Genomic DNA, 27901 nt, shown 5'->3' with positions numbered 1-27901 from the left:
TAGAAAATTATACTCTAACTGAACATTACCAGTTGAAAAGAACTTTTTTGATTACTGTCCTGCTGGCTTGCAATCAGAGACCATGTCTGCAATTAGTTTCATTCACAGCTGTGATACATTTCATATGGATGTGTTTTTTAAGATAACAATATAAAGTCACTAATATCTGGAGTTCCCCAGACTGAACTGTGTTTAGTCAGCAGAAGGTCACACTGATTACACTGAGGCATATGTCCAAGTGTTATTAGGATATGAACCTCATTTTCACATTTCTGGTTCCTGAAATCTGAAATAATTTATGAAGATCCTTAAATGCACTGATAATAATAATAATAATAATAATAATAATTTATTATTTATACCCCGCCCATCTGGCTGAGTTTCCCCAGCCACTCTGGGCGGCTCCCAATCAGTGTTAAAAACAGTACAGCGTTACATATTAAAAACTTCCCTGAACAGGGCTGCCTGAAGTGTGTGTCTCCTTCAGCTGCTGTCTTTAAAAATAAAATTTGAAGATCGAGCCTTGCCAAATGTGGAATGGTGCAAAGCAGTGGGGATAATAAATGCAACATCAACCTATGTATTGTGCTAAAAGCATTATATAAAAGGTAAAGGTACCCCTGCCCGTAGGGGCCAGTCTTGACAGACTCTAGGGTTGTGCGCCCATCTCACTCAAGAGGCCGGGGGCCAGCGCTGTCCGGAGACACTTCCGGGTCACGTGGCCAGCGTGACAAAGCTGCATCTGGCGAGCCAGAGCCGCACATGGAAACGCCGTTTACCTTCCCGCTCGTAAGCGGTCCCTATTTATCTACTTGCACCTGGGGGTGCTTTCGAACTGCTAGGTTGGCAGGCGCTGGGACCAAGCAACAGGAGCGCACCCCGCCGCGGGGATTCGAACCGCGACCTTTCGATCGGCAAGCCCTAGGCGCTGAGGCTTTTACCCACAGCGCCACCCGCGTCCCCAAAAGCATTATATAAGGACATGCTAATGATTTATTACTTGAAGCCTTTCTTTGTTTCAAATGCCAAATTAATTTGAAATTCCCCTTCTGTTCAGACAGATAGTATATGGAAGGGGGCTCCGCATAATCCTGATGCCAGAAGCCACACGCTGTCATTGGAGAGCCAATGCAAAACTTAAATGTTTTGAGGGTGTGGAAAAGAGATTAGCAAAATGCTAGAATCCCTGTTTAGCTAAGTAAATAATAGTAACAGCAGCCATTTATAGTTATCATTATTTGCCCTTTAAATTGTACAGTTTGTATAAATTGTACAGTTTGTAAATTGTACAGTTTGTGACAGGGAGTAATGTAAAGTATTGCACTTGGGCAAAAAAAAATGAGAGGCACAAATACAAGATGGGTGACACCTGGCTTGAGAGCAGTACATGTGAAAAGGATCTAGGAGTCTTGGTTGACCACAAACTTGACATGAGCCAACAGTGTGACGCGGCAGCTAAAAAAGCCAATGCAATTCTGGGCTGCATCAATAGGAGTATAGCATCTAGATCAAGGGCAGTAATAGTGCCACTGTATTCTGCTCTGGTCAGACCTCACCTGGAGTACTGTGTCCAGTTCTGGGCGCCACAGTTCAAGAAGGACACTGACAAACTGGAACGTGTCCAGAGGAGGGCAACCAAAATGGTCAAAGGCCTGGAAACGATGCCTTATGAGGAATGGCTAAGGGAGCTGGGCATGTTTAGCCTGGAGAAGAGGAGGTTAAGGGGTGATATGATAGCCATGTTCAAATATATAAAAGGATGTCATATAGAGGAGGGAGAAAGGTTGTTTTCTGCTGCTCCAGAGAAGCAGACACGGAGCAATGGATCCAAACTACAAGAAAGAAGATTCCACCTAAACATTAGGAAGAACTTCCTGACAGTAAGAGCTGTTCGACAGTGGAATTTGCTGCCAAGGAGTGTGGTGGAGTCTCCTTCTTTGGAGGTCTTTAAGCAGAGGCTTGACAACCATATGTCAGGAGTGCTCTGATGGTGTTTCCTGCTTGGCAGGGGGTTGGACTTGATGGCCCTTGTGGTCTCTTCCAACTCTATGATTCTATGATTCTATGATTCTATGGTATAGTTTAACAGTGTACTCCTCTGCATTGTTTTTTTGGAACTGTTTGACACTTAAGCACAACAGAAAAACAACAACACACATACACATCCTCTCAGTCCTCATTCCCAGATGAGGCTAAGGCAAAAGCTGTCCATGAAAGGTAGGCTTATAGGAGGAATTTGAAGGAAAGGCAAGTGGTGGCACTATGTGCATCCTCAGAGATGGAGCTCCATATGTCAAGACATTTCACCTTGCTGACTTTTCTGTTCAGCAGCCAGTTGAAGACATATTTTTCCTGTACCTATTCCTCCTGTTTGCCTGCCTGCCTTGGCATACCTTTGGTTGCCATCCTTTGAAACCTGCCCTACCATTAGGCAAAGTGAGAAAACTGCCTCAGGCAGCAAGCCATCTGGGGCTGGCCCCTGCCACCTTTCAAGGTTAGGTATTGCTTGACGGGTGTGTGTGATGCTGATTAGCCTGATTTCTGCCTTTGCCGAACATCAGACTGCCGGTGGCAAATTGCTGCATACAAATTACCATATGGAAATACAAATTGTTGTCTTTTGAAATCCCTAGGAGTGGGACAACCTTGATTACTACTATTACGACATTTGAACATTTATAAAAGGGCAAACAGCATGCTAGGACTTAATGTATGGGCTGGGCAAAGCAGATCTTAGATTAGCCGCTTCTATATTTATCATGTATGAATGGTGCGGCATGATAGGATGAAGCCAAGGTAAGTGAGAGAATGTGAATTAGATCTGCAGGCAGGAGCAGCAAAAAGCCAAAGGGACTGATAAATTATCCTTTGGTACATTTTCCCAGCATGTGAGAAAAAGCTCTTGGCATAGTGAACGGCAGTCAACCCCTTCCCTCCTCGCTCTGTTTTTGTTTGTTTCTTTTTATTGTCAAAAGCAGCCTTGTTTCTCCATGAAGCACATGTAATTATTAGGAAGATCAAATATGCTCCTCCACCTAGTCTTTCCCTTTGGTAAAGCAGTGCTAGGATAGGGGGGTTCTGGTAATGTTGATCCACTGCAATGTCTTTGTCCTCCTGGCTGGATATGGTTAATTGCCTCCTCTGTGTTGCCAGATGTAGAAGACATCTGTGCAGTGCATGTACTGCTGCTTTGTGCCCTTGATCTGCTTTCCTTTCCACTGTGCTACTTCTGAGGAAGGCCAATTTCACTTTGGCTTGTTGGCACACTTGTTCAATGTGCCCAGGCCTATTTTGGCAACCTGAGCATTGCACGTTTCTGAAATGGCAGGCAGGCCATTCATGGACTTGGCCAGAGCTCTTACACTACTGGAGAAGCTTATCTAGATCCCAAGAGTTTCTGCAGCTGATCAGCTATTGCACAGCACCTTATGGATGCCCAGTAATTATAGCTCAGTAAGGGACGCAGGGGGACGCGGGTGGCGCTGTGGGTAAAAGCCTCAGTGCCTAGGGCTTGCCGATCGAAAGGTCGGCGGTTCGAATCCCCGCGGCGGGGTGCGCTCCCGTTGCTCGGTCCCAGCGGCTGCCAACCTAGCAGTTCGAAAGCACCTCCGGGTGCAAGTAGATAAATAGGGACCGCTTTCTAGCGGGAAGGTAAACGGCGTTTCTGTGTGCGGCTCTGGCTCGCCAGAGCAGCGATGTCATGCTGGCCACGTGACCCGGAAGTGTCTCCGGACAGCGCTGGCCCCTGGCCTGTTAAGTGAGATGGGCGCACAACCCCAGAGTCTGTCAAGACTGGCCTGTACGGGCAGGGGTACCTTTACCTTTAAGGGACGCAGGTGGCGCTGTGGGTTAAACCACAGAGCCTAGGACTTGTTGATCAGAAGGTCGGCGGTTCAAATCCCCGCGATGGGGTGAGCTCCCGTTGCTCGGTCCCTGCTCCTGCCAACCTAGCAGTTTGAAAGCACATCAAAGTGCAAGTAGATAAATAGGTACTGCTCCGACGGGAAGGTAAACGGCGTTTCCGTGCGCTGCTCTGGTTCACCAGAAGCGGCTTAGTCATGCTGGCTACATGACCCGGAGGCTGTCTGCGGACAAACGCCGGCTCCCTCGGCCAATAAAGCGAGATGAGCGCCGCAACCCCAGAGTCGGCCACGACTGGACCTAATGGTCAGGGGTCCCTTTACCTTTACCTTTAATTGTAGCTCAGCATCTTTAGCTAGTTGGGTTTCTGAGCAAGGTAAATTCCTTGTGAAGTTCATTTCTTGTGTGCTTGCTGCTGCTGCTTCAGTAGCCAGGGGGCTGGTATTACAGAAATGGCTTCTCAGGCCCAATCCTGATCAGGATCAGCATCATGGGCCAAATTTGATAGGTGAGCATGGCCATCCAACTGTTAATCACATGATGACATCATTGATGCATGAAGGTGAGGGGCTTTTCCTGTAATATAATAATAATAATTTATTATTTGTACCCCGCCCATCTGGCTGGGTTTCCCCAGCCACTCTGGGCGGCTTCCATAGAAAACCAAAAATACACTAAAATCTCACAGATTAAAAACTTCCCTGAACAGGGCTGCCTTAAGATGTCTTCTGAATGTCAGGTAGTTATTTATCGCTTTGACATCCGATGGGAGGGCGTTCCACAGGGCAGGCGCCACTACCGAGAAGGCCCTCTGCCTGGTTCCCTGTAACTTTGCTTCTCGCAATGAGGGAACCGCCAGAAGGCCCTCGGCGCTGGACCTCAGCATCCGGGCAGAACGATGGGGGTGGAGACGCTCCTTCAGGTATACTGGGCCGAGGCCGTTTAGGGCTTTAAAGGTCAACACCAGCACTTTGAATTGTGCTCGGAAACGTACTGGGAGCCAATGTAGGTCTTTCAAGACCGGTGTTATGTGGTCTCGGCGGCCGCCCCCAGTCACCAGTCTAGCTGCCGCATTCTGGATTAGTTGTAGTTTCCGAGTCACCTTCAAAGGTAGCCCCACGTAGAGCGCATTGCAGTAGTCCAAGCGGGAGATAACCAGAGCATGCACCACTCTGGCGAGACAGTCCGCGGGCAGGTAGGGTCTCAGCCTGCGTACCAGGTGGAGTTGGTAGACAGCTGCCCTGGACACAGAATTGACCTGCGCCTCCATGGACAGCTGTGAGTCCAAAATGACTCCCAGGCTGCGCACCTGGTCCTTCAGGGGCACAGTTACCCTATTCAGGACCAGGGAGTCCTCCACACCAGCCCGCCCCCTGTCCCCCAAAAACAGTACTTCTGTCTTGTCAGGATTCAACCTCAATCCATTAGCCGCCATCCATCCTCCAACTGCCTCCAGGCACTCACACAGGACCTTCACCGCCTTCACTGGTTCTGATTTGAAAGAGAGGTAGAGCTGGGTATCATCTGCATATTGATGGACACCCAGTCCAAATCCCCTGATGATCTCTCCCAGTGGCTTCATATAGATGTTAAAAAGCATGGGGGAGAGGACGGAACCCTGAGGCACCCCACAAGTGAGGGCCCAGGGGTCTGAGCACTCATCCCCCACCACCACTTTCTGAACACGGCCCAGGAGGAAGGAGCGAAACCACTGCATAACAGTGCCCCCAGCTCCCAGCCCCTCTAGACGGTCCAGAAGGATGTTATGGTCGATTGTATCAAAGGCCGCTGAGAGATCCAGCAGAACCAGGAAACAACTCTCACCTTTGTCCCTAGCTCGCCGGAGATCATCAACCAGCGCGACCAAGGCAGTTTCAGTCCCATGATGAGGCCTGAATCCTGATTGGAAGGGATCCAAATGGTCCGCATCCTCCAGGCGTGCCTGGAGTTGTTCAGCAACCACGCGCTCAATCACCTTGCCCAAGAATGGAAGATTTGAGACTGGGCGATAGTTGGCCATACTGGCCGGGTCTAAAGATGGTTTTTTAAGAAGCGGTTTAATGACCGCCTCTTTCAGCGGATCTGGGAATGTTCCCTCACAGAGGGAAGCATTCACCACCCCGCAGAGCCCATCGCCCAGCCCTTCCCGGCTTGCTTTTATTAGCCAGGATGGGCAAGGATCAAGGAGACAGGTGGTTGGTTTCACGCGTCCAAGCAGCCTGTCCACATCCTCGGGGGTAACGGATTGAAATTGATTCCATGCAACTTGACCAGACAGAGCTCTAGCACTCTCCCGCCCCAGCCCTGCTCCCACGGTGGTGTCTAGCTCCTTCCGAATATGAGTGATTTTATCTGCAAAAAACTTTGCAAAATCGTTGCAGGAGATCTTGGGGTCTTTACAAGGCCCCGATGGTAAAGGTGGTTCCGTTAAATTGCGAACCACCTGAAAGAGTCTCCTGCTACTATTTTCTGCAGATGCAATAGAGGCGGTGAAGAAAGTCTTCTTCGCCGTCGCTATCGCCACTTGGTAGGCTCGAAGTTGAGCTCTAACCTGTGTCCGGTCAGATTCGGAGTGAGTTTTTTGCCACCGACGCTCTAGCCGTCTCAGCGATTGTTTCATCGCCCTCAGCTCCGAAGAAAACCACGGGGCTGTCCGGGCTCCATGCAATTGGAGAGGGCGCTTCGGAGCCAGACAGTCGATAGCCCTGGTTAACTCCGCATTCCAGCGGGCCACCAGGGAATCAGCTGAAAGGCCATCAACATGGGATAAAGCATCCCCTACCACTCTCTGGAAACCATTTGGATCCATTAAGTGGCGGGGGCGGACCATCCGAATTGGTCCCACCTCCCTGCAGAGGGGAAGGGTCGCGGAGAAGTCCAGTTGCACCAGGAAGTGATCTGACCATGGCACTTCTTTTGTTTCACTTTTACTTAGTGTCAGATCACCCACGTCACTAGAGGTGAACACCAGGTCTAAGGCATGTCCATGACTATGAGTTGGGCCAAACTTATTCAGGGACAGCCCCATGGAGGCCATGCTTTCCACGAAGTCCCGAGCGGCCCCTTGTAAGGTCGTGTCGGCATGGATGTTAAAATCCCCTAGGACAACCAAACTAGGTGTCTCCAGGAGAAAATCCGCCACGACCTGAAGCAGCTCAGACAGGGAATCCTTGGTGCAGCGGGGAGGCCGGTACACCAAAAGGAATCCTGTACTGCCCCTATTGCCCAACTTCCAGAACATGCACTCAGAAAACTGGATCTTCCCAGTAGGACGCCTGGTGCAAGCTAGTGACTTCCTAAAAATCACTGCAACCCCCCCTCCCCGCCCACATGACCTGGGTTGCTGTGCGTAAGAGAAACCTGGTGGGCAAGCAGCGGCAAGGACAGGCCCATCTGCTTCCTCCAACCAGGTCTCTGTCACACATGCCAGGTCAAATCCTCCATCCACAATCAGGTCGTGGATGGCAGTGGTTTTATTCATCATTGACCTGGCATTACACAGCAACACCTTCAGGTCATGTAGGTTTCCCCTGTTGATTCCAGTATCCATCCGGTCAAGGCCAGACCCGGAGGCAGGGATAGTCTTCAAACAACGACTAAACCTGCCTCCTCGGTAATGACATGGTCTGGTCTTAGCGTAACTCCGCCTCCTGCCCATGATCACCGAGATTGGATGTCTCAGTGCTTCCCCCCCTGTGGAACTTGTCCCAGCCATCGTGTTGGCTGGGGCCCAACTCCCAGGCAGCCCTGATCCCGCCCCTTAAAAACAAAACGCAAACTATACAGAACCAATAAAACAACAACAACAAAAAAGAACAGAACAATTATAATAAAATTAATCCCCAACCAAATATCCATCCCACCCACCCCCAACAAAGGAAAAAAGAAATAAAAATTTAAATTGCCACCGACTGCTTGAGGACATTTTAAAGCACATTAACCCCCTGGAACAGGGAAGCAATGGCAGAACACTTCCCACCCTTCCCAAAAAGTTTGTTCCAAAAAGGGCCTGGGCCACGCCCCCTGGGCCAGTTGGAAAAGGCCCTGGAATGGAGCAGGCCCTGCAGTCCTCACCCAGCCGATGGTCCGAGGCTTCCCCGCAGCAGGAGTCCCTTTATAGCTGGGAGAGAGGGCCTGGGCCACGCCCCCTGGGCCAGTTGGAAAAGGCCCTGGAGGGGAGCAGGCCCTGCAGTCCTCACCCAGCCGATGTATTGCAATACACTCCCTAGAGAGAGACTTGGTGGCCATCAACTTTACAATTCTTTCAGTGCCAGGTTAAATCTTTCCTTTTTTTTACCCAGGATTGTTAAAGGGGTTACATTTTGTCTGTGGTTTTTAAAAATGATTTTTAGCTGTTTATCATTGTCTCATGGTGGGTTATGTTTTGTCTTTTACAATCGTACCTTGGAAGTTGAAGGGAATCCGTTCCGGAAGTCCATTCAACTTCCAAAACATTCAGAAACCAAAGCACAGCTTTTGATTGGTTGCAGGAAGCTCCTGCAGCCAATCGGAAGCCACGGAAGCCCCGTCAGATGTTCAGCTTCCAAAAATAGTTTGCAAACCAGAACAGCCACTTACAGGTTTGCGGCATTTGGGAACCAAAACATTCGAGAACAAACCACTGTTTTGCTCTCCATTTTGATACAGCATTGCTGGAAAAGTTAATGGTTTTCTTTAGCATGCATTTCAAAGCTACCAATCACGTAAGAACCAAAGCAAAGCAAAACAACCAGAATGGATAATATTAGTCTGCCTTTATATATTTTGTAAGATGTATGGTGCTAATTTCTGAGTCCACGGATTATGAAAGGCCCGGGGAAAACCTTAAAAGTGAGCAAAAAGTTTATTTACCAAAAGGCCAACATAAATGGTCTCAGCAGTCCACATAGCTGCCGATGGTATTGTTCAGTTCATTAGGCATACATAACAACAAAATGAAATACAGTCATACCTTGGTTTCAAACAGCTTAGTTGTCAGGTGCTCAGGCCCAAGAGGCAGGAACATAGACCTTAGGGCCAACAGGCAGATAGCAGGAATCAGGCAGATAGGAGCCATACAGGTAGCAGGTAGCTCTCAGGCAGGTGGTAGAACTCTCATTGTGTAGGGTACATAAGCAGACTTTACTCACTTAATCAGTCATTTTTAAATGAACGTAAAAGCCAATCTATGTCCTTCCCCAACTCGTATAGATAAAAAAAAAAAAGACCAAGCCAGAAAAAGACATGGCTTTAATATTGCCACTTCTCTATATAATTTAAAATTAGCTTTCCCATTCTGCTCCTGGGAAATTTAGCTGAGTTAAGGAAATCTTTTGATATCTGGCAAAACACTCAACCTTATATTCCTATCATTTAGCAGAGATGAAAGCAAGAACTCTAATTGGAGCAACACATCACAGATCTAGTTATTTCCGCCCTTGCAGGCCCAGCCACTAGGAATTAAGACCTGCTTATTCTCAGAGCTTTGATCTAACATGACAGAAACAATTCCCAGTTTCAATTAGGACAAAATCATCACTTTGCTAAACAGCCCATTAAACATTTTTTACAGCTCCTGACATGGCTCGCTCTATTAATTTTTAAATTGTACACGCAGAAAAATATATGCTGCACTGAGGAAAAATTCACCATTTAATTTAAAAACAAAAACAAACAAACATTTATATAGAACCTTCCAAGCATAGATTGACTTTTGCTAATTTGTTGTAAATTAAATGTCAGGAAGTGCTCTAAATGAATGCAATTATATTTCAAACTATACTGGAAGGATGCTATTACTAAATTTGAGATTGTCATCTTTATTTTGTATTGACCTTTGAAACAAGCTTCTTGACATCATGTCCATCCTTTTTTTTTTTTTTTGGTCCCCTAAATATCCCCACTTAAGTGGACAACTTCTGTGAAACCACCAAAACTCTGGCCACCCCCAAGCGGTAGCAGAATTCTAGGGGGTCATAGGTGCATAATCAGGGGTATGTTTCTGTTGGGAATTCAGGCACAGTAGAGACTGTAGTGTTTTAAGGTATATGGTTTATTTTACACCTATACAGTGGTACCTCTGTTAAGAACTTAATTCGTTCTGGAGGTCCATTCTTAACCTGAAATTGTTCTTAACCTGAGGTACCACTTTAGCTAATGGGGCCTCCCGCTGCCACCGCACGATTTCTGTTCTCATCCTGAAGCAAAGTTCTTAACCCGAGGTACTATTTCTGGGTTAGTGGAGTCTGTAACCTGGAGCATTTGTAACCTGAGGTACCACTGTACACTCCTGGGTCTAGAGAGAAGAAGAGAGTTCACAGCATTACTTCTCGAGAGGGGTTCGTTCCCTACAGCAGCACAGCATTCCCGTGCCTCTGTCCCAGCCCGCCAAGGTGGTTCTGCCTCGCATCAACTCTGCCTATTTCCTCCTCCTTGTTCCCAGAACACCTTGCTCAAAGCCTCTGTAAAAGGACACTTTTGTTCCTGTGGGCACAGCCTCTCCCCCCCCTTCAGTTTTAAATCCTAAACTTTTATCCACCCACAATAACCACGGCAACTTTGTTTGCACAGACCCAAGGATCCTTATTCTTTGAAAAGTCGATAACTAGCCATTGTTTCATGGCTTGCATTCAACCAGCCCTGCCAGGCTAGTTTGCATAGGCTAAACCTAGAAATTTCCATGTTTGGCACAGTTCAAGAGAACTGCTGCAGCGTGTATTTTTCCCTTCAGTTCCCAAATATTATTTAAATTATACCGTTTATGAGTTTCTAACATTCATTAACTCAGTTATGGGTGCCCTTACCCCAAATCTGTAGCAAAATTTTTAATATAGGAGCTAATCTTACAGGGGTAATGACACTGAATTACTATTTTGAGCGTGCCTTCTTTTGACTACCCTGAGATTATTTTCATTGTAGATTTATCCCAAATTTTGCCCCTTTCAGTCACCTATGGCACCCCCATGCCACTTCTTCCAACTTTCTTTTAGGATTTGTAAATTGCCAGAATCTTTGCCAACATGGTGCCCTCCGGAAGTCTTGAACTACAACTCCCATTATCCTCAGCCACCATGACCTGCTGCCTAAGGCTGATTATAATTGTAGTCTGAAGCAGCTAAAGGCCAGTTTGGTGAAGAGGGATTTTAGGACTGTGATGCTAGAATCAATCGCTGTTTGGATAGCCCGATGTGAATACAAATGTTTCATTCCTGCCCCTGCCCTGTTCACTTCCATGGAGAAAGTACTGGTGGCTGGAGGAATAGTAGGGTGATCTGATGCGCTAAGTGCTGCTGGCCAGTCAGCAGCCATGTATCTCATGACCCATGAGCTTTCATGCTTCTGCAACTGCTTCATCATGTCTGCCACTAAAAAGCACCAGGTCCCATAGACCTCAGTTCCTGCTCAGAGGTGGGGTGGGTGATATTTATTTCTCAGCATTCCATGTCATCAGCTGTCTTTGCATGCTTCTCTCAACTTCAGGGATGGGGAATCTGCAGCCTTCCAGATGTTGGTAGACTCCAACTCCCATCATCCCTGATCATGGACCATGCTGGCTGGGGCTGATGGGAACTGAAGTCCAACAACATCTGGAGAGTAACAGGTTCCCCCTCCTTGCTCTACATCAGGCATAGGCAAACTCTGGCCCTCCAGATGTTTGGGACTACAATTCCCATTCCCATCATCCCTGACCACTGGTCCTGTTAGCTAGGGATGATGGGAATTGTAGTTCCAAACATCTGGGGGGCCATAGTTTGCCTATGCCTGCTCTGCATCTTCTTCTGAAGTAAACAAGAGATCCAAAACATGCAGGAACTCCGTGTGCACATCGCTGAATACACTTGACTGAATACACCTTTCTCACTGCTGCAAATATATATATATATATATAAGTATTTGACAAGTAGTAGCTAGGGACACATCTGTTCAAAGTTAAGCACTTAAAAAAAAGAAAAACCCCATTGATTTCTCTGGATGTGTTATGCATGTGCTTTAAGCTGTCTCACAAATCATGGCGGCTTAGAAGTGCTTCACTTTGGCTGGACCATTCCCCCAGAACAGGTTATAAAAAGTGTTATGAAATATTACTGTGATTTAATTTAATAGTATCCTTAAAGGCTTAATAACTGAACATTAACTGTTATAAAAATTAAGTATGTGGAACATACTGCTTTAAAGACATAAAAACGTGCATTACTAGACTATTTTATTGCACCAGTGATTTTAAAGAGCATGTAGCACAGATTTACTTATTTATTTTTAAGAACAAAGTGGGGGTGGAGGTGAGGAGCAGCCTACCTTACTTGTGAGCCAATAAAAACATATTATTTGGTTTCAAGATTATTCAGGTTGCAATCCTAACCACAGTTACTAAGGAGTGGTCTGCAGTGCATCCAGCCAAAGAAATGGATGGGACTATGCCGTCATGCACACCTACAAACTACATCAACGCTCTAGTCACTGTTGTGACAAAAACCAGCCCAGTGGGTCCCCAGCTCCCTAGGCTTGTGGTGGGATGGATTTTATGATGATTTCAGTTGGGGTGTGAAGGGTTAAATGCCCCTCTCCGCATGCCATGATGAATACTAACCCTGCCTCTCGCACACCTGGTATTACATTATTATTTTTTAAAATCCCCAAATGTAGTTGCAAGTTACGCATTTAGGATAAGATTGTAACTTGCATATTTTCCTCTCACTTTGAAGTCAGGTGTTTGGTGGTACAATAAATTAAAAGCCACACTTAAAGCAATCGTGAAGCTGAGGCTCCAATACTTGAAGCTGAGGCTCCAGTACTTTGGCCACCTCATGAGAAGAGAAGACTCCCTGGAAAAGACCCTGATGTTGGGAAAGTTGGAGGGCACAAGGAGAAGGGGACGACAGAGGACGAGATGGTTGGACAGTGTTCTTGAAGCTACAAACATGAGTCTGACCAAACTGCAGGAGGCAGTGGAAGACAGGAGTGCCTGGCGTGCTCTGGTCCATGGGGTCACGAAGAGTCGGACACGACTAAACAACAACAAAGCAATGTACAATACAAACTCAGAATTGTATATTAGGGCAGCAGAGAGATCTGCGTAATACCTCCACTAATACTGGGTTTCGTGGCTACTGGGAACTGTATGGTACCCAAGTTATCCCATAGGGTGCAACCCGCAGAATATTCATGTCTTTGGGAGCTATGCAGTCTTTGAGCTTCTCTGATTAAACTTGGAAAAATCCTTGAGCAAAAGGTGTACAGACCTTTTTTATACTCTCTCTAAGCCCTTCCTCTCCTTTAGCCGTAAGTCTGCAGAAAGCGGTTGGGATTGGGACTGTTTCTGGTCACTTTGGTGGTTGAGGCGGGTTCACAGAGAGTATATAAAAAGGCATACCAAAACTTTGGTATGGTGGAGTCAGAGAAGTTCCCTGGGTACTGTGGCTTTCCCTGTTTTGGAATCAGCCCTGTGGGCCAATAGTTCAGTTTTAAAGATCCCCTTTCGGAGCATTTTCATTGCTGTGCCTGCACTATGATGTTTAGAACCAGGATAAAGAGGATTTTTATTATTAGTGTGCAATTTGCTTAGTCGCTTGACTAAAGGCTCTCCCTCATTGAACATGCAAATCTCATGCTGAAAATAGAAAGCCATGATAATTCAGCTCAACGCTAGCTTAAATGGCATTTCACATTCTGTGCTTCACTGACATATTTAGCAAATTACATATTATGAAGAAAAATTAATGAGAAAACTTTTAAGGTGCCATATTGGGACAACGTTCTTAGCACCTATATTGTCATTTTTTTAAATGTGCACACACGTTCAGGCTACCTGTTGACATTATGCTAAACCATTGTTTAGTGTGACAGTACCAATCCACAGAGACCCCTGGGTTTGTGTACTTCTCCTCTGGCGCTGCTGTGAGGAGGAGTTTAGAATCTACTGCTTCCAGTTTAGATTAATGGTAGATGGTTGTGTCACCTGAAAGCAACAACAAACTGTGGTTAATCACTAAGGTTTATTTGAAATTAATCAACTTCAGACCGTAGGTAATGAAGTCGGCATGTTTAAACAAGCCATTATTAGCACACTTTAGAGTTCAATTTAACCACTGTTTAGCATGCAATATTAGGCAGAAGCAAAGACTTCTGTTCTCCCACTCACAGCTGTGGTGAAGGAGGACAACAGGAGGGAGCCTGCAGGTCTGAAGTTTTCTGCAGCACATTTTCATCACACTCAGTTATAGTTTAGTGCAGGGGTAGAAAAGCCATGACTCACGGGCAAGTCACTTGCAACGGAACACCAAAAACTGGATGCGTCCTCTTCGTGCCCTTGGCTTGCACAGATACCTCTTCTTCCTCTGGTGCATCTATAGGTTTCCTGCATTCTCAGCGCTAATACCTCCTAGCTGTGATGCTGCACTGGAGATAAAAGAGGCAACTTTGCACCGTAAGCCGAGACTTCCCTCCCTATTGCAGTGCTGGGCTGGGAGGACAGCTACGGTCCCCTTGTTCGTATATGCATGCGTAGGTTATGTTTTGTGAGTGTGTTGCATGCTTGCCAATCCTCAATGTGGCAGTTGGGATGAAAAGTGTTAGCCACTCCTGGTAACACCTGAATATGCACACTGTGTTTAAGAAAGAAACTTGTATACATTTTAATGAGGATATTGTGTTGATAAATAAAATCTAATGATAGCAATTGTTGTTTCTCTAATTCCCAGTAGGGCCTGGGAGATACATTGCTCCAGAAAGGATCTGCAATGGATAAAAAAAGCAAGGGTTGCTTCTTACTGATTATTCTACTAAATGTAAGTAAAAGCAAACCGCGTAACCAAATACTTCTATTTGCATAATAAAAACTAACAGAAGGCTTTTAGAATTGCAGGTATATTGTTGTGAAATGGATTGATACTGTTTGCATTGTGCTAGTTCACTTCGTTCTAAAATCAGGCTAACTAATTCAAACGGCTATGAACAGAAATGATTGGGGGTCTTTTAGGTTGTTGTTTTTTACCTTTCTTGGGAAATACTTGTAAGGCAATGGTCTGGTTCACTTGGGGAATAACCATGGCTCAGTGCAGAGCTTCTGCCTTGCAAGCGAAAGGTCCCAGGTTCAGCCAGTTATCGATGCAGAGGCACCTGCTTCCAAAGGAGAAATGCAGGGAGTGGTGTTGGGTCCCGAAGTCCCGATGTCTCTAAGATGTGCACATGTTGTCAGGACGTTGGAGGAGTCGGTGTCAGAGCTGAATGCGGCAGCAGCACTCAGTGGCCAGCAGGTTCTCGTCCTCCTGCCACCAGCTAAGGGCTGCTTCCCTGCTCCTTCTCCTCCGTGGGTTAGTACCCCAGTATCTGTGTTTGAATACAGCAATGGTGGCATGATTGACAGTTGAGTGATTGTGTAAGCCTAACCGTGTCTACTCAGAGGTAAGTGCTGTTGAAATTCAGTGGTTCTTACTCCCAAGTAAGTGAGGTTAGGATTACAACCTTAAGTTCACGAACCCCTCTTCCTTAAGGAAAGGCAAGAGCGTACGTTGCTTGTGGAAAGTCTTAGGTTCAATCCCTGATATTTTCAGAGAGGGCAGGAAAAGAACCCCTAGCTGAAATTTAGACTCAGTTGCTTAATCATATGAGTGACAGGACTGAAGTGACATTGGGACATAAAATGAGTCTGAAAAGGTAGTTGGTTGGTTGGTTTTAGCAGACCTGATTAAAAGCAGTTATTCAGTAGTGCAACAGCCTCGTTCATTCTTAGCCTGCTTTTTTCCATGGACAAATTACAAGATAAAGTAATATAATTATGCTTGAGGCTGGTGGTAGAGAACTAGGTAATGTGTAGTGTAATTTTAAATTATAGCTAGCAATAATTGGTTAGAATTACTTGCAAAATATAATTCACATTTGTCAGGTAGCGCTTGTTGGACCCACATGTGATCTGTTTTCACTGCAGTAAAATTACCTAAACTATATTTTTAAAAAATCAAAAATCAGCTGCACAGTGTTAAAACTAAGTAATCTTGATTTTTATAAAAGAGTGACAGTATTGTTACGAAGGTTGTGCACCAGCCCCAATCTCTGCCGAACGGTAACAAGCTCCATTGAGCTCAGTGAGGCTTACTCCCTAGTAAATGTGAGGAGGATTGCCCTGTGGTACAGGATTTTTAATAGTGTTTCATTTTAACATGTCTGTTGAGTAGTTTAATATATTTATCCTTCTTTTCAAAATCGACAGTGACTGTCATAGTTGTAGGCTTCTCTAATATGACTGCCATACTCTTAATATATTCACACATGTTCAGTACCTTTCTGCTGAAATAAGTTTCTTTTGAGTGGTGAAAATACTTATTTTTATTTATTAAACTGTATGGAGACACAAGCGCAAGTAGATAAATAGGTACCACTCCAGCGGGAAGGTAAACAGCGTTTCCGTGCACTGCTCTGGTTTCAGTGTTGCATTGCCCCAGAAGCAGCTTAATCATGCTGGCCACATGATCCGGAAAAACTGTCCGTGGACAAACGCTGGCTCCCTCGGCCTGTAAAGCAAGATGAGCGCCTTAACCCCAGAGTCGTCTGTGACTGGATTTAACTGTCAGGGGTCCTTTACCTTTACCTTTTATGGAGACACATAGAAGAACAGAAGGTTAGCTTGTAATCAGTTTGTCAGAGCCTGTGGCAGAGCAAGCTGATTGGGCACCTGGGGTGGTGTGCATGCCCTGTGCCCAGGGGCAGGGCCAGCTGGGGCAGGACAATCCACGGGGCCTCCAGAGTCTGCCTGCCTCCTCCCTCTCAGCTGCCCTACAGCTGGGGGGGGGGCAGCAGGCAGACTGTTTGGGGCAGTGCAGAGCCTGTGAGCACCCAAGCCACCGCGTCACTCCCAGGAGAGACGAGTGGCTCAGGCGTGCTGCAGGCCCCGCAGTGAGTGCTACCCAGCATTTTGTCACCCCCTCAGTGGTGACCCCCTTCCTCTACTCCAGTCAGAGCTGGACTCCACATTGCTTTTAGGCGGCGACTGGGCTCCTTGTGGAGTTTTCTATATACTTCCAGATGTGCTGCTCTCACTGCCTGAATCCCAGGCATTGTGGAGTGAAATTCCCCATGCCTGTGGCACAGAAACTCTTGACTTGACATTCAGGATTCATTGACTATTCATTCCTGCTAAATATTATGGGGAGGAAGAGGGAGTAGTGACAAGATGCACAAAACGTACCAAGCTACAATTTGTATTTGAGATTTGCCTTCTGTTTGACATTAAGAGTTTTTCTGCCTTGCTCTGTTTTTTTTAAAAGGGTTGGAAGGAAAACTCACCTGATATGTGGCATCTGCTTTAAAGGTCACAAAAAATAATATTCCATATTATGCTTGCATTATTGATGGAGGCGCCTTTTCGGATGCTTGCCCATCGTCTGAAGTATTTGGGGGGGGAGGAATTTCTTTTCCCAGGATTTGTGTGTGATATTTTCATCATCCAAAGAATTGGTCATAAAGACCATGCCCCCATGTTGGGCAAAAGATTCCTGCACTGTAGGGGTTTGGACTGGGTGACCTCATGGTCCCTTCCAATTCTACCGTTCTATTACCTTTTGCTGTTGATTGTTAGTTATGAATTATTCTGAGAGTATACAATATAGCAAGTCTTAATATTAATTCGCAGGGAGCGCGGTTGCTTCAATCTAAAAGACGTGGCTCTCATCTTTTAGGTATAAAGTGGTTGCCAGCATTCAAAGAAATCTGTTTTTTTTACTCCATAGTAATGCACCTTTTATAACAATCATTTAATGCGTGGTGGCTTGGTGGTCGTATGTATGACGTCATTTACTTGTACTTTTAGGAGTGACATCATATGTACGGCTGCTAAACTGCCACATGGGACATCATTTAATCTGTTCTCTTCAGGAAGATTATTGCTGACCCTTTTTATCACTTTAAAAAAAACCATTACAGTTATGAAGCTGTGAATCATTTATTTTTAATAAATGATGATTATCTATATGCTCAAGGTATTCTTCCACTTTCTTATATGCGGTAACATCATTCATTCCTCTATTGAAAATATTGCTCTGGATGGTCATTATTTCAGGGAGTAATTAATCTGATCTTGTTCGATATTATATGCAGTGACTGGCATTCAAAGAACTGTACACCCGGAGTGGTATTTGTCTTTCTCAAATACTAGCACTCGAAACTGAAGAAACTCTCAAGGGTAATTAATGCTATGGCATGGGTATCTGCTATTCAAAGAAAATGTAAACAAACAACCAAAATCAACTGGGCATGCCATGCTTCAGGCAGCTCTTTGGATCTCAGTAATGATACAGTATTTTATCCAACCTGATGGGATGTGTGGGGAACATTACAAGATACAGAAGATGTGGATATGTATGTTGAAGCTATGCACTTTACTTTGGACAAGAGACTGTAACACTACTTTCTTCTCAAAACCCAAAGTAATGCAAGGAATGTTCCTCCTACTGCATGTATGCCATCTCAAATTATGAACTGAGAGTGGGAAAACAAGAATGCCATATACTTCAACTTATTCCATCAATACACTCTATTAAAACCAATCTCAGATACTGGTTTTTTGGTCTCTAGTCACTCAAAAGTTAGATGGATGGTGACCAGTGACAGGGTCTTTTCTGTTTTGGCTCCCCCAACTTTGAAAAGCAAAGTCTGCCTGGCATAACTTTGATGTGTTTTAGTGACAGGTAAAAACATTATTTATCCTGGCCTTTTTGATGTTGAATTTGCCTAGGTTTGCTCTGCACTGGCGAGTCTGTTTTATGCTTGCATTTTCATAAAGTGTTGTGGTGTTTTATGATTTATGGTGGTGTTTAACTGTTGACTGATTTGCCGAATGAATGAATAACATTTATTCAAAATCCTTAATAAAAGAAAGCTGAAACACTTATTACCTACGTAGGTTTCTCTAGGCTTTGAATAAATATTATGAGTGCTGAATGTAAGACTGGAAATACAACAGTTAATGTGATTCCATATCATGTTTCAATCCCCAGGATATTTTTGTGGTCATCTAAAAGTATTTAGTCAAACTGAATACAGAGTTAGCAAGTAGGATGATGACATAGAATGCTTCTTCTTTTTGAAAAAAGCTGGTATTTAATTCTATAAGTGTTAATGCTTCCTCCTTGCACAACTGCAAACCTCTGTTTAAATCATTAAATTTTATAAAACCGCAGAGGTGAAGTGAATGGCTTATGAAAGAGACAGATAACCATATTTCCAAGACTCCTCATGGGAGAGCTATACTCTAGTTTAAGCCAAGACTAATATAATCAAAGAGAAATATTTTAACACTGGCAGTAGATTCACCTGCTCACTTTTGTTTCAAAAAAGGCAAGTGCCCAAAATATAAAAGTAAACATTAAAATCACCTGATCTTTCATAGGTTGTTTTCAATGTGCATTTGCCATTCGGTTTTTGAACCACTGCCACTGAGGAAAGCACATAATTTTTGACAATATTTTTAAACCCAAAACATGCTTTTTTCAAAACAGAAGATGGCTGAAACAGACAAGTCAGCGGTGAATGATTGTGTCCAGTGAGTTAAGATGTGCTTAGATGTGCACGCAAAACTCTTGTGTGGACAAGATGTCCTAATATGAGGGAAAGAAAGGGAATGACAAGGAATAACTTGGCACTTCAACAGACCAATCCTAGGTATGTTTACTCAGTTGGAAGTAAGTCCCGCTGATTTGAATGGGACTCCTTCTCTGGTAAGTTCGCCTAGGATTGCAGCCTGAGAGCATGAAATACCCTGATGCATTCAGTAAAAATATTTCATTTAAAACAAATGAATCCTGTGTATTTCAGGAGAGTAAGATAATTCTCATGTGCAGAGCGTTGCACACATGAATCTACTTCTTCCACTGAATTTAATGGGATCTGTGGATTGAAATGGAACATTATGAAAATGTATACTTATCAATTCCTGGTGCCTAACTCTTCACTGGTTGTAGGTCATGGTGCTTGCTATACTTTCTTGGTCCTGACAGCGGAAGACCATTTCCAGTCAAGCCCTCTTTAGCTAGTACCGCTGCCAACCTCTCTCATTTTCCCTTGATCATCAGCCTTGAAAACCAAGGCAATGGGTGGCCAGTGTGGCTGAAATATGACTGCTTGCAGGTTTGAAAGTATCCTCCTTATTCAGGAACAGGGAACCTGTGGCCTTTCAGATGTTGCTGGGCTGCAACTACCATCACCCTGTTCATGGGGCATGCTGGCTGGGGCTGATGGGTTGTTGGAGTCCAACAACATCTGGAGATCTATGGTCAGGTCTGCCTTGTGTAATTTCAATTTACCATTCTATTACTGCCCAGCACAAATTATATTAAGCACAGCCAACGGAGTGGAGAAAAAAAACCTCCTACTTTATGCCAGCATGTAGCTAATTACGGTACACTTTGTGGAAACTCATAAAGGCTTGCAGTCATTTCTGTTTGAGCTCTTTATCATTGTAAACTGATGAACCATATCAGGTCCTCTTGCAATCAAATGGCAAGAGTCTTTGCCTCTTCTCTATCTGCTCCCCTTTCTCTGTTCTCGGTGTTTGTTAGCGGTACATTTGAGCCTACACAGTACAATGGTACCTCAGGTTACATACGCTTCAGGTTACAGACTCCACTAACCCAGAAATAGTGCTTCAGGTTAAGAACTTTGCTTCAGAATGAGAACAGAAATCGTGCTCTGGCGGCACGGCAGCTGCAGGAGGCCCCATTAGCTAAAGTGGTGCTTCAGGTTAAGAACAGTTTCAGGTTAAGAACAGAGCTCCGGGACGAATTAAGTACTTAACCCGAGGTACCACTGTATCAGAAGAAAAGAGGGAGGGCTTAGGTTTGGGGTGTTAGCAGAATGGCTGGAATAAAGGTGATGGAGTCCAGAGAGAAAAGAAAGTGATAATAAACTTTACGGAGGTAAACTGAACAAAACAGTACTTAATATGAGGAGAAATAAGGCAGAGAAATAAGGCAGGAATTCAGGCTTACACAGGGGGGAAATACCTTCAGAACCACTCTTCCCTCCAACTCCTCCAGCTATCAAATCTCAACTGCCACCCTCGCTGACAGCTAACTCCCAATTGTCTAGAACCTCCAGTCAATCCGAGTCTGCCTTGCCCAATAACAGAATTAATCCCTTAAGTCACATACGGAATGGTCCCTGCTATTTTACTTCCAGCCGCTTCTGAACAGCAGATTACTCATTCCAAGAAGGCTAGGGTCCCTTAAGTTGTCGAATCCAATAGTGTGCTTGCCAACAATTTAAATGTGTACCAGTGGGCTTTAAATCACAGCAGTTTTCATTCAATGTAGCACACACGATGCAAATTCATTGTATGGACAGAAAATGAAAGCTGAATTACTCACAGGAGGTTGTCCTCTCACAAAACCTCAGAGTAGTAACCCCTTTAGTGTGTAGCATGCTGTATGTCTTGGAGCTGTGTTCTTTAGCCTTGGGTCCCCAAATGTTGCTAGACTGCTGCTCCCATCATCCCTAACCATTGACTAGCCTGGCTGTAGCTGGGGACCAAAGGTTGACGAGCACTGTCTTGGAGAATATGAAAACTGGTAATTTAGATAGTTCAGTCATTGGTGTTAGGGAAATACCTAATGACAACATTTAAATGTGTGAACTCAATTTTTGCCAATGGGAAGATTTGGAGAGTCACAGTGGGCTTCCGTTTCCCCCCAAAATGTATTCGCAGTATGGAATTGTGTGTGTGAAATTCACTATGCCTTACCACTGTTCAGCTTCCATTCCATTCAGCTGCAGTTGCCACACAGATTGCTTCCCCATAGGGAGAAGCAATAAAAACTCTCATAATCAAAGCAAGCAGTCCTTTGCACAGCCATATTTAATCCTGTGTTTTGTATGTCCTGGAGAGAAGGTACAACATGTTTTTGCAAGCAAAACATCAAAATCTCCATAGCAACATTTAAGTATACAATGAGATAAAAGTAAGAATGATGGGCACCTCGTGTTTTTGATGTTGTTCTCCTGGTTTTACTCGCATCCATTAACAGTTTTTCCTCTTTGCACAGAGAATGGCTCCAAGTCTCTCTTCTACTGTAAGTTATACTGATCCCACATTAGAGCCTATAGAAACTGAACATTCAGCAATACGCCAGAAGATAGTAGATTCCCAGTTCAAATGCTATGAGAGGATGAACAGGCAGCCTCCTTACAAGAAAAAAGGTAAGGAAAAGACAGGTGCTTTAAAATTACTTTAATGCATTTCTGAAATACTACCATGAAAAAACAGAAAAATAACCTGTGTGAATACCCACAAAAGCAAATGGATATATCAGCTTCCAAAATGGGGGGGGGGGGGAGAGATTTGCAATAGCTTTCCTACAACACCTCCGAGAACTTAATTTTGGAACTGAGCTGGATACATCCAGTGAAGCAAGATGTCTTCAAAACAGGCTTGTTGACAAAACCATGTTATCTGCTGGCTCTTGCTTCTCCACTAGCCTTTTAAGGAGTTGACATCACTAGTTCACCATGCTTTACAGAGAATGTGGGTGGCAAACTTGCCAGATCATTACATTCCTGTGTTTTCTGTGTTGTTTTTTTCCCCTCAGACCTGAGTTGTGGCAGGGTCTTTCTTTAAAAAAAGAAAAGAAAATGCAACTGCAGCGCTTACCTTGCTGAGGGTGGACATGCAAAGTTTGTTGAATGTGGGCAGGAATTAAAGGACTACTGTGCCTTTAATTAAAAGCTTCCTCTTAGCAAGTTTTAACCCCACTCAGCACATTGCAACAATAAAATAAAATGCCTGGCATCTTGAAGGGATAGCAGCCGATCTGCTTCAGGCAACATCTGACTGCCTCAGGGAAAACTGCATTTCTGGTTTTTCTGAGGCGTTTGAAAAAAAGGAACCACGAGAAGTGTGCTGTCTTTGGGCAGTTTAATTGTGCACATATGCCAAAAGAAGGCCTTTGAGCTTGACCATGTCAGTCATATCCCCGCTCTCACACTAAGGGCTTGACAGCAAGTCAGTTTCTTAGAAGTAAATACCACTGAATATAAGGGACTTGTTTCCATTTGGTATGTGTAGAATAGAGATACTAGCTTCACATTCCCCTCACAGAGCTACAGTTCCCACTATTGTTGAACAACCAATCCCTCTTTCAAAGCAACTCTGAGAATTTCAGCTCTGGGAGGAGAATAGGGGTCCCCCAAGAACCCTTAGCATCCTCGACAAACTACAGGCCCCAGGGTGTTTGGGGGGAAGGCCATTATAACAATTTTTAATAATAATAATTTATTATTTATACCCCACCCATCTGGCTGGGTTTGATACTGTTTTAAATGCTCAGTGCATTTTGAGCCAGAGAATGAATTCTGTGTAACTAGAAGTGACCATTTAGTTTTATTACATCGCTGTCAATTTCAAATGCCACAGTCAAGACTTCATTGCATAAAACTAAACTGAAGAGACTTTTCTGGATAGGGGGGGAAAGCGTCAGAAAAACAGTGATTATTTTAATGAGACAAATAACTGGGGATAACAAATAAGAAGGTAATTCCTTCCCAAAATAACATTATATAGAAATAAACCTTGGTTTACTCTTTTTTCAGAAAACAAGAATAATATCCAGGGGAGGGGAGGGACGAATACTTATTTCCCCTGGGTGAGAAACTTGGTGTAGTGTATTGAAAAATGCAACTGTTTCTCATTTTACAGAATGGCAAATGTTTGCAAAATTAAAAACAAGACCTCTAATGCATCCCACCCTGCCGTGTTTTCATTGCAGGTGGGTTCTCCTGCTGATCTTTCCCACTGATTTCATCTCATAGAAAATATATCCCAAAGTAGAGTGAAAACTGAGTATTTGTTGGAAAGAAAGATTATTTTCTGGGGAAGGGTGTTGTTAGATTCGAAACCACAGTGCTGTTATTGAAATGCTGTTAGGATTTATTAATAATCTGAACAAATATTTTAGAACCTCTGTATTTCTAAGGGGAAATCATATGCTCACACGTAATGAGAAAAATGCACTTGGAAAAGGGAAACTTAACACAGCTACAAAGTTTTTTTAAAAAATATTGTTGTTTTCAAGTACAACAGTATCCGCCTTGGAATGTTTGCTTGTCTACAAGCAGAGAAGTTCAATTTTCTTCCGTAATCATTGCCAAGTTTCTGTACCTTTTGTCATCGCCTAAAATCTACAAGCAGCCGTTATTCTGACTGTTATGTTTCTTCATGAACTTTCAGAGAGGGAGCTGAGTTTGCTGCAATAAAAACAACAATGAGCTTTGTGGCACCTTGAAAACTAATAGATTTTATTATGGAATAAGCTTTAAAAGAGTAGAGTCAACTTTATCAGATGCATAAAGTATTATCCCAAGTTACAGAATAATTATGTAACATGGTTTGGAGAAGGGGGTTGTAAAACTGTGTGAAGGAAATTATATGCAGAAAATACAGGCAGTGGCATTGATTTTATTTTGTTTATTTATATACCACCCTTCATTGAAAGACCACATTATTTACATTATTCGCAGTGGTCATTCACAAAAGCAGGTGCTGATGATAACATGGTGATCCTGACATTGGTAAGCTTCTTGACACATAAAATGTAATAATAATAATAATAAAACTTTGTCACAGTTCAAACCACAAGTGATAACACTGAGGTTCTTGATGAATTGGGTTTCATGCTAGAGTCTCCGTTTTGTTGGAATTTTTATATATCACAGCAGAATGCAGCAATAAGTACCCTATCTACGTGAATCAAATGCACCGTCGATTTTCAAAACCTTGAAACCAAAAAAGTATTTGCTGGTGAATGTAAATGTGCCATCAAATCTAACGTACACCCTAATTTTCGTGACATAATTTGGCCAAAAAAGGTGTGCATTACCTTTGAGTAAATACGGTAGTCTGATAAGGCAGCTGGTTGAAAAGATAAAGAAACCTAAGGCATATTAATCATAGTAAACTCACATGAAGCCAGTATGGAGTCCAGAGGCTACCACTAACACATGCTATGAACTATCGGAACGTGGAGCAGAAAGAAGGAAAGCCCCCCAAAAGCAATTAAAATGTCAATAAGCCATTAATAAGGAGGAATCTGTGAGGGAATAGATTCCCTTTTTCTCTGTCACCCCCAACTGGGTCATGTAACTTATTGCAAGTTTTGTAGCTTTAATCCCAACACCTTTGAAGTTACAGGCATAGATACAACATGTGTATCTACACCTCTAAACTTTCGTGCATCTGATGAAGTGGACTCAGCCCCAAAGGTTCCAGCGTGAACTTGTCTTTCAGCCTAACCACCTTGTGAGATTGTTCTAAGGATGAAATTAGCTGTGCCCAAGTCATATTCTTGCAGTCTAACTACCTCACAGGGTTGTAGAGAGGATAAAAAACAGGTAATCCCCACAGGTGCTGTCCTAACCTTTTTGGAGAAAAGGCAGGATACAATGTGAGAAGTACCAATGAGTAATATGGTGCTTCCAAGTTTAAAAACACTAGCAGCACAAGAAGTTTCTGTGAATCTTACAAACATTTAACAAAGAAAGAAAAAAGAGAAGGCCAGTGGTTTCACCACCACCACCACCTTTAAATAATACAGCTTGATTCTTTCTGAATTTCTAGGACTATTCTGCAACCGGACATGGGATGGATGGCTTTGTTGGGATGACACACCTGCTGGAGAATTTGCTGATCAAAATTGCCCTGATTATTTCCCAGACTTTGATCCAACTGGTAGAGTGTCTACTTTTATCTTCATTGAATGTGTTTAGCATTTGAAAGTGAAAAGGGAATGCTATCCAAATAATGGTGGTGTTATAACTTTTAAAAATGGACTATAATACAGTCGTACCTTGGATCTTGAACGCCTTGGCTCCCAAATGTCACAAATCTGGAAGTGAGTGTTCCGGTTTTCGAACGTTCTTCTGCAAGCTGAACATCTGACGGGGCTTCCGCGGCTTCCGATTGGCTGCAGGATTTTCCTGCAGCCAATCAGAATGCACGCTTCAGTTTTCGAATGTTTGGAAAATCAAACGGACTTCCGGAATGGATTCTGTTCAACTTCCAAGGTATGACTGTAATTAACATATATTCATAGCTTTCCTGAGATGCCTGCCTACCAACTCAGTGCCTGGGCAAATTCCTTTGCTTTATAGTATATTGTCTGACTTATCCATGCCTTCTCTTGAAACCTGCATAATGGAAGTGGCACTGTTTGTTTTTATATGCTGGCCTGCTTTTTATAATCATTCCATTTTTAGGCGTAGTGATCTGAACAGCAACTGCTAAAGAGCTGGTTCATTTTTGTAAAATGCATGTCGCTATTCCCAGGGCCTGTCTCCTATATTTTATAGTCCATGACAGATTTTTTAAAAGTTCTTGGAAGAACAGACGCATTAAAGAAAAAGAAAACCACTTTATTAAGCCACAGATGCCTGTTTCCCCATATTGCTCCGTTAGTCTTTCATTGAGATACATATAACCAATTACATAGATTCTGGAACCTTTGACAAACATGTGGGTGTGGACAGATAGATGTGTAAAAAAAGAAAGAAAGAGTGAGAGTATGGAGTAGTGGTTAGAGTGTTAGGCTAGGACCTGGGAGACCAGGGTTAAAATCCCTGCTGAGCCATCAGATTAACTGGGCGACTTTGGGCTAGTCACAGTCTCTTAGCTCTAACCTACCTCACTGGGTTGTTCTGGGGATAAAATGGGAAGAGAAACATGTATGCCACCCTGCGCTCCTTGAACAAAAGATGGACTACAAAAGTAATAAATAAATACATAGTGGTCAGCCAGATGTGCCAATCTGAAAGTAGCATTTTAAGGGAAAAGTCTGTATGGTTTTTCAGTGTTGCTACTGGGTTGTTCTGTCTGGGACCTCACATTCAGTGGGTGATACACCAGCATACTTGCGTGGGAACGTCTATACCTCCACTGACCTAGCCTGAAACGCAAGCTGGGGGAGAGCAGGAATACTATGACCAAAAAACACATGAAATCAAGGATTTTGATTATTAGCAGTTCTGTAGAGCTGGACAGCAAATATGGTACCCTCTAGACAATTGGCTGTGTTGGCTGGGGTTGATGGGAGTTGGAGTCCTAAAATAATATGGACGGCACCACAGTGGCTACCCCTAAAGTAGGGAATCTGTAACAGTTTCAACTTGTTATTCAGAAACTGAACCAACCCCCAACCCCCTCAAAAGACAACCATTGCAGATCCAACCAAAATCTTCGTGTGTGTGTGTGTGTGAGAGAGAGAGAGAGAGAGAGAGAGAGAGAGAGAGAGAGATGGATGAGAAATTGTTCAGTTTTGCATTTCAAGCTGAACTTACCAAATTTGCATTTTTAAAAAAAAAAAAACATTGAGCAAACCAAAACACAGCTATTCTCTGAAATTCTCACTCATCCAAATCTTGTTGTTGTTGTTTAGTCGTTTAGTCGTGTCCGACTCTTCGTGACCCCATGGACCAGAGCACGCCAGGCACCTCTGTCCTCCACTACCTCCCGCAGTTTGGTCAAACTCATGCTGCTAACCTCGAAAACACTATCCAACCATCTCATCCTCTGTCGCCCCCTTCTCCTTGTGCCCTCCATCTTTCCCAGCATCAGTGTCTTCTCCAGGGAGTCTTCTCTTCTCATGAGGTGGCCAAAGTACTGGAGCCTCAGCTTCACGATCTGTCCTTCCAGTGAGCACTCAGGGCTGATTTCATTAAGAATGGATGCGTTTGATCTTCTTGCAGTCCATGGGACTCTCAAGAGTCTTCTCCAGCACCATAATTCAAAAGCATCAATTCTTCGGCGATCAGCCTTCTTTATGGTCCAGCTCTCACTTCCATACATCACTACTGGGAAAACCATGGCTTTAACTATACGGACCTTTGTTGGCAAGGTGACGTCTCTACTTCTCAAGATGCTGTCTAGGCCTGTCATTGCCCTTCTCCCAAGAAGCAGGCGTCTTTTAATTTCGTGGCTGCTGTCACCATCTGCAGTGATCATGGAGCCCAAGAAAGTAAAATCTCTCACTGCCTCCATTTCTTCCCCTTCTATTTGCCAGGAGGTGATGGGACCAGTGGCCATGATCTT

The 27901-nt window shown here is 44.0% G+C and overlaps 1 protein-coding gene across 1 annotated transcript in view; it reads left to right on the top strand.

The window, feature by feature from the left end:
• CALCR (calcitonin receptor) overlaps positions 1–27901 on the top strand; it is a 157779-nt gene that overhangs the window by 60420 nt on the left and 69458 nt on the right. The window contains exons 2-4 of the mRNA XM_053409814.1: positions 14538–14624; positions 21870–22023; positions 25436–25546. Of these exons, the coding sequence (XP_053265789.1) occupies positions 14577–14624; positions 21870–22023; positions 25436–25546 (313 nt within the window). The 5' untranslated portion in view covers positions 14538–14576. The remainder of the gene's footprint in view (positions 1–14537; positions 14625–21869; positions 22024–25435; positions 25547–27901) is intronic.

The sequence above is a fragment of the Podarcis raffonei genome, chromosome 12 (genome assembly GCF_027172205.1).
Source record: "Podarcis raffonei isolate rPodRaf1 chromosome 12, rPodRaf1.pri, whole genome shotgun sequence".
Lineage (NCBI taxonomy): Eukaryota > Metazoa > Chordata > Lepidosauria > Squamata > Lacertidae > Podarcis > Podarcis raffonei.
This window is presented reverse-complemented; position numbering and strand designations above follow the sequence as displayed.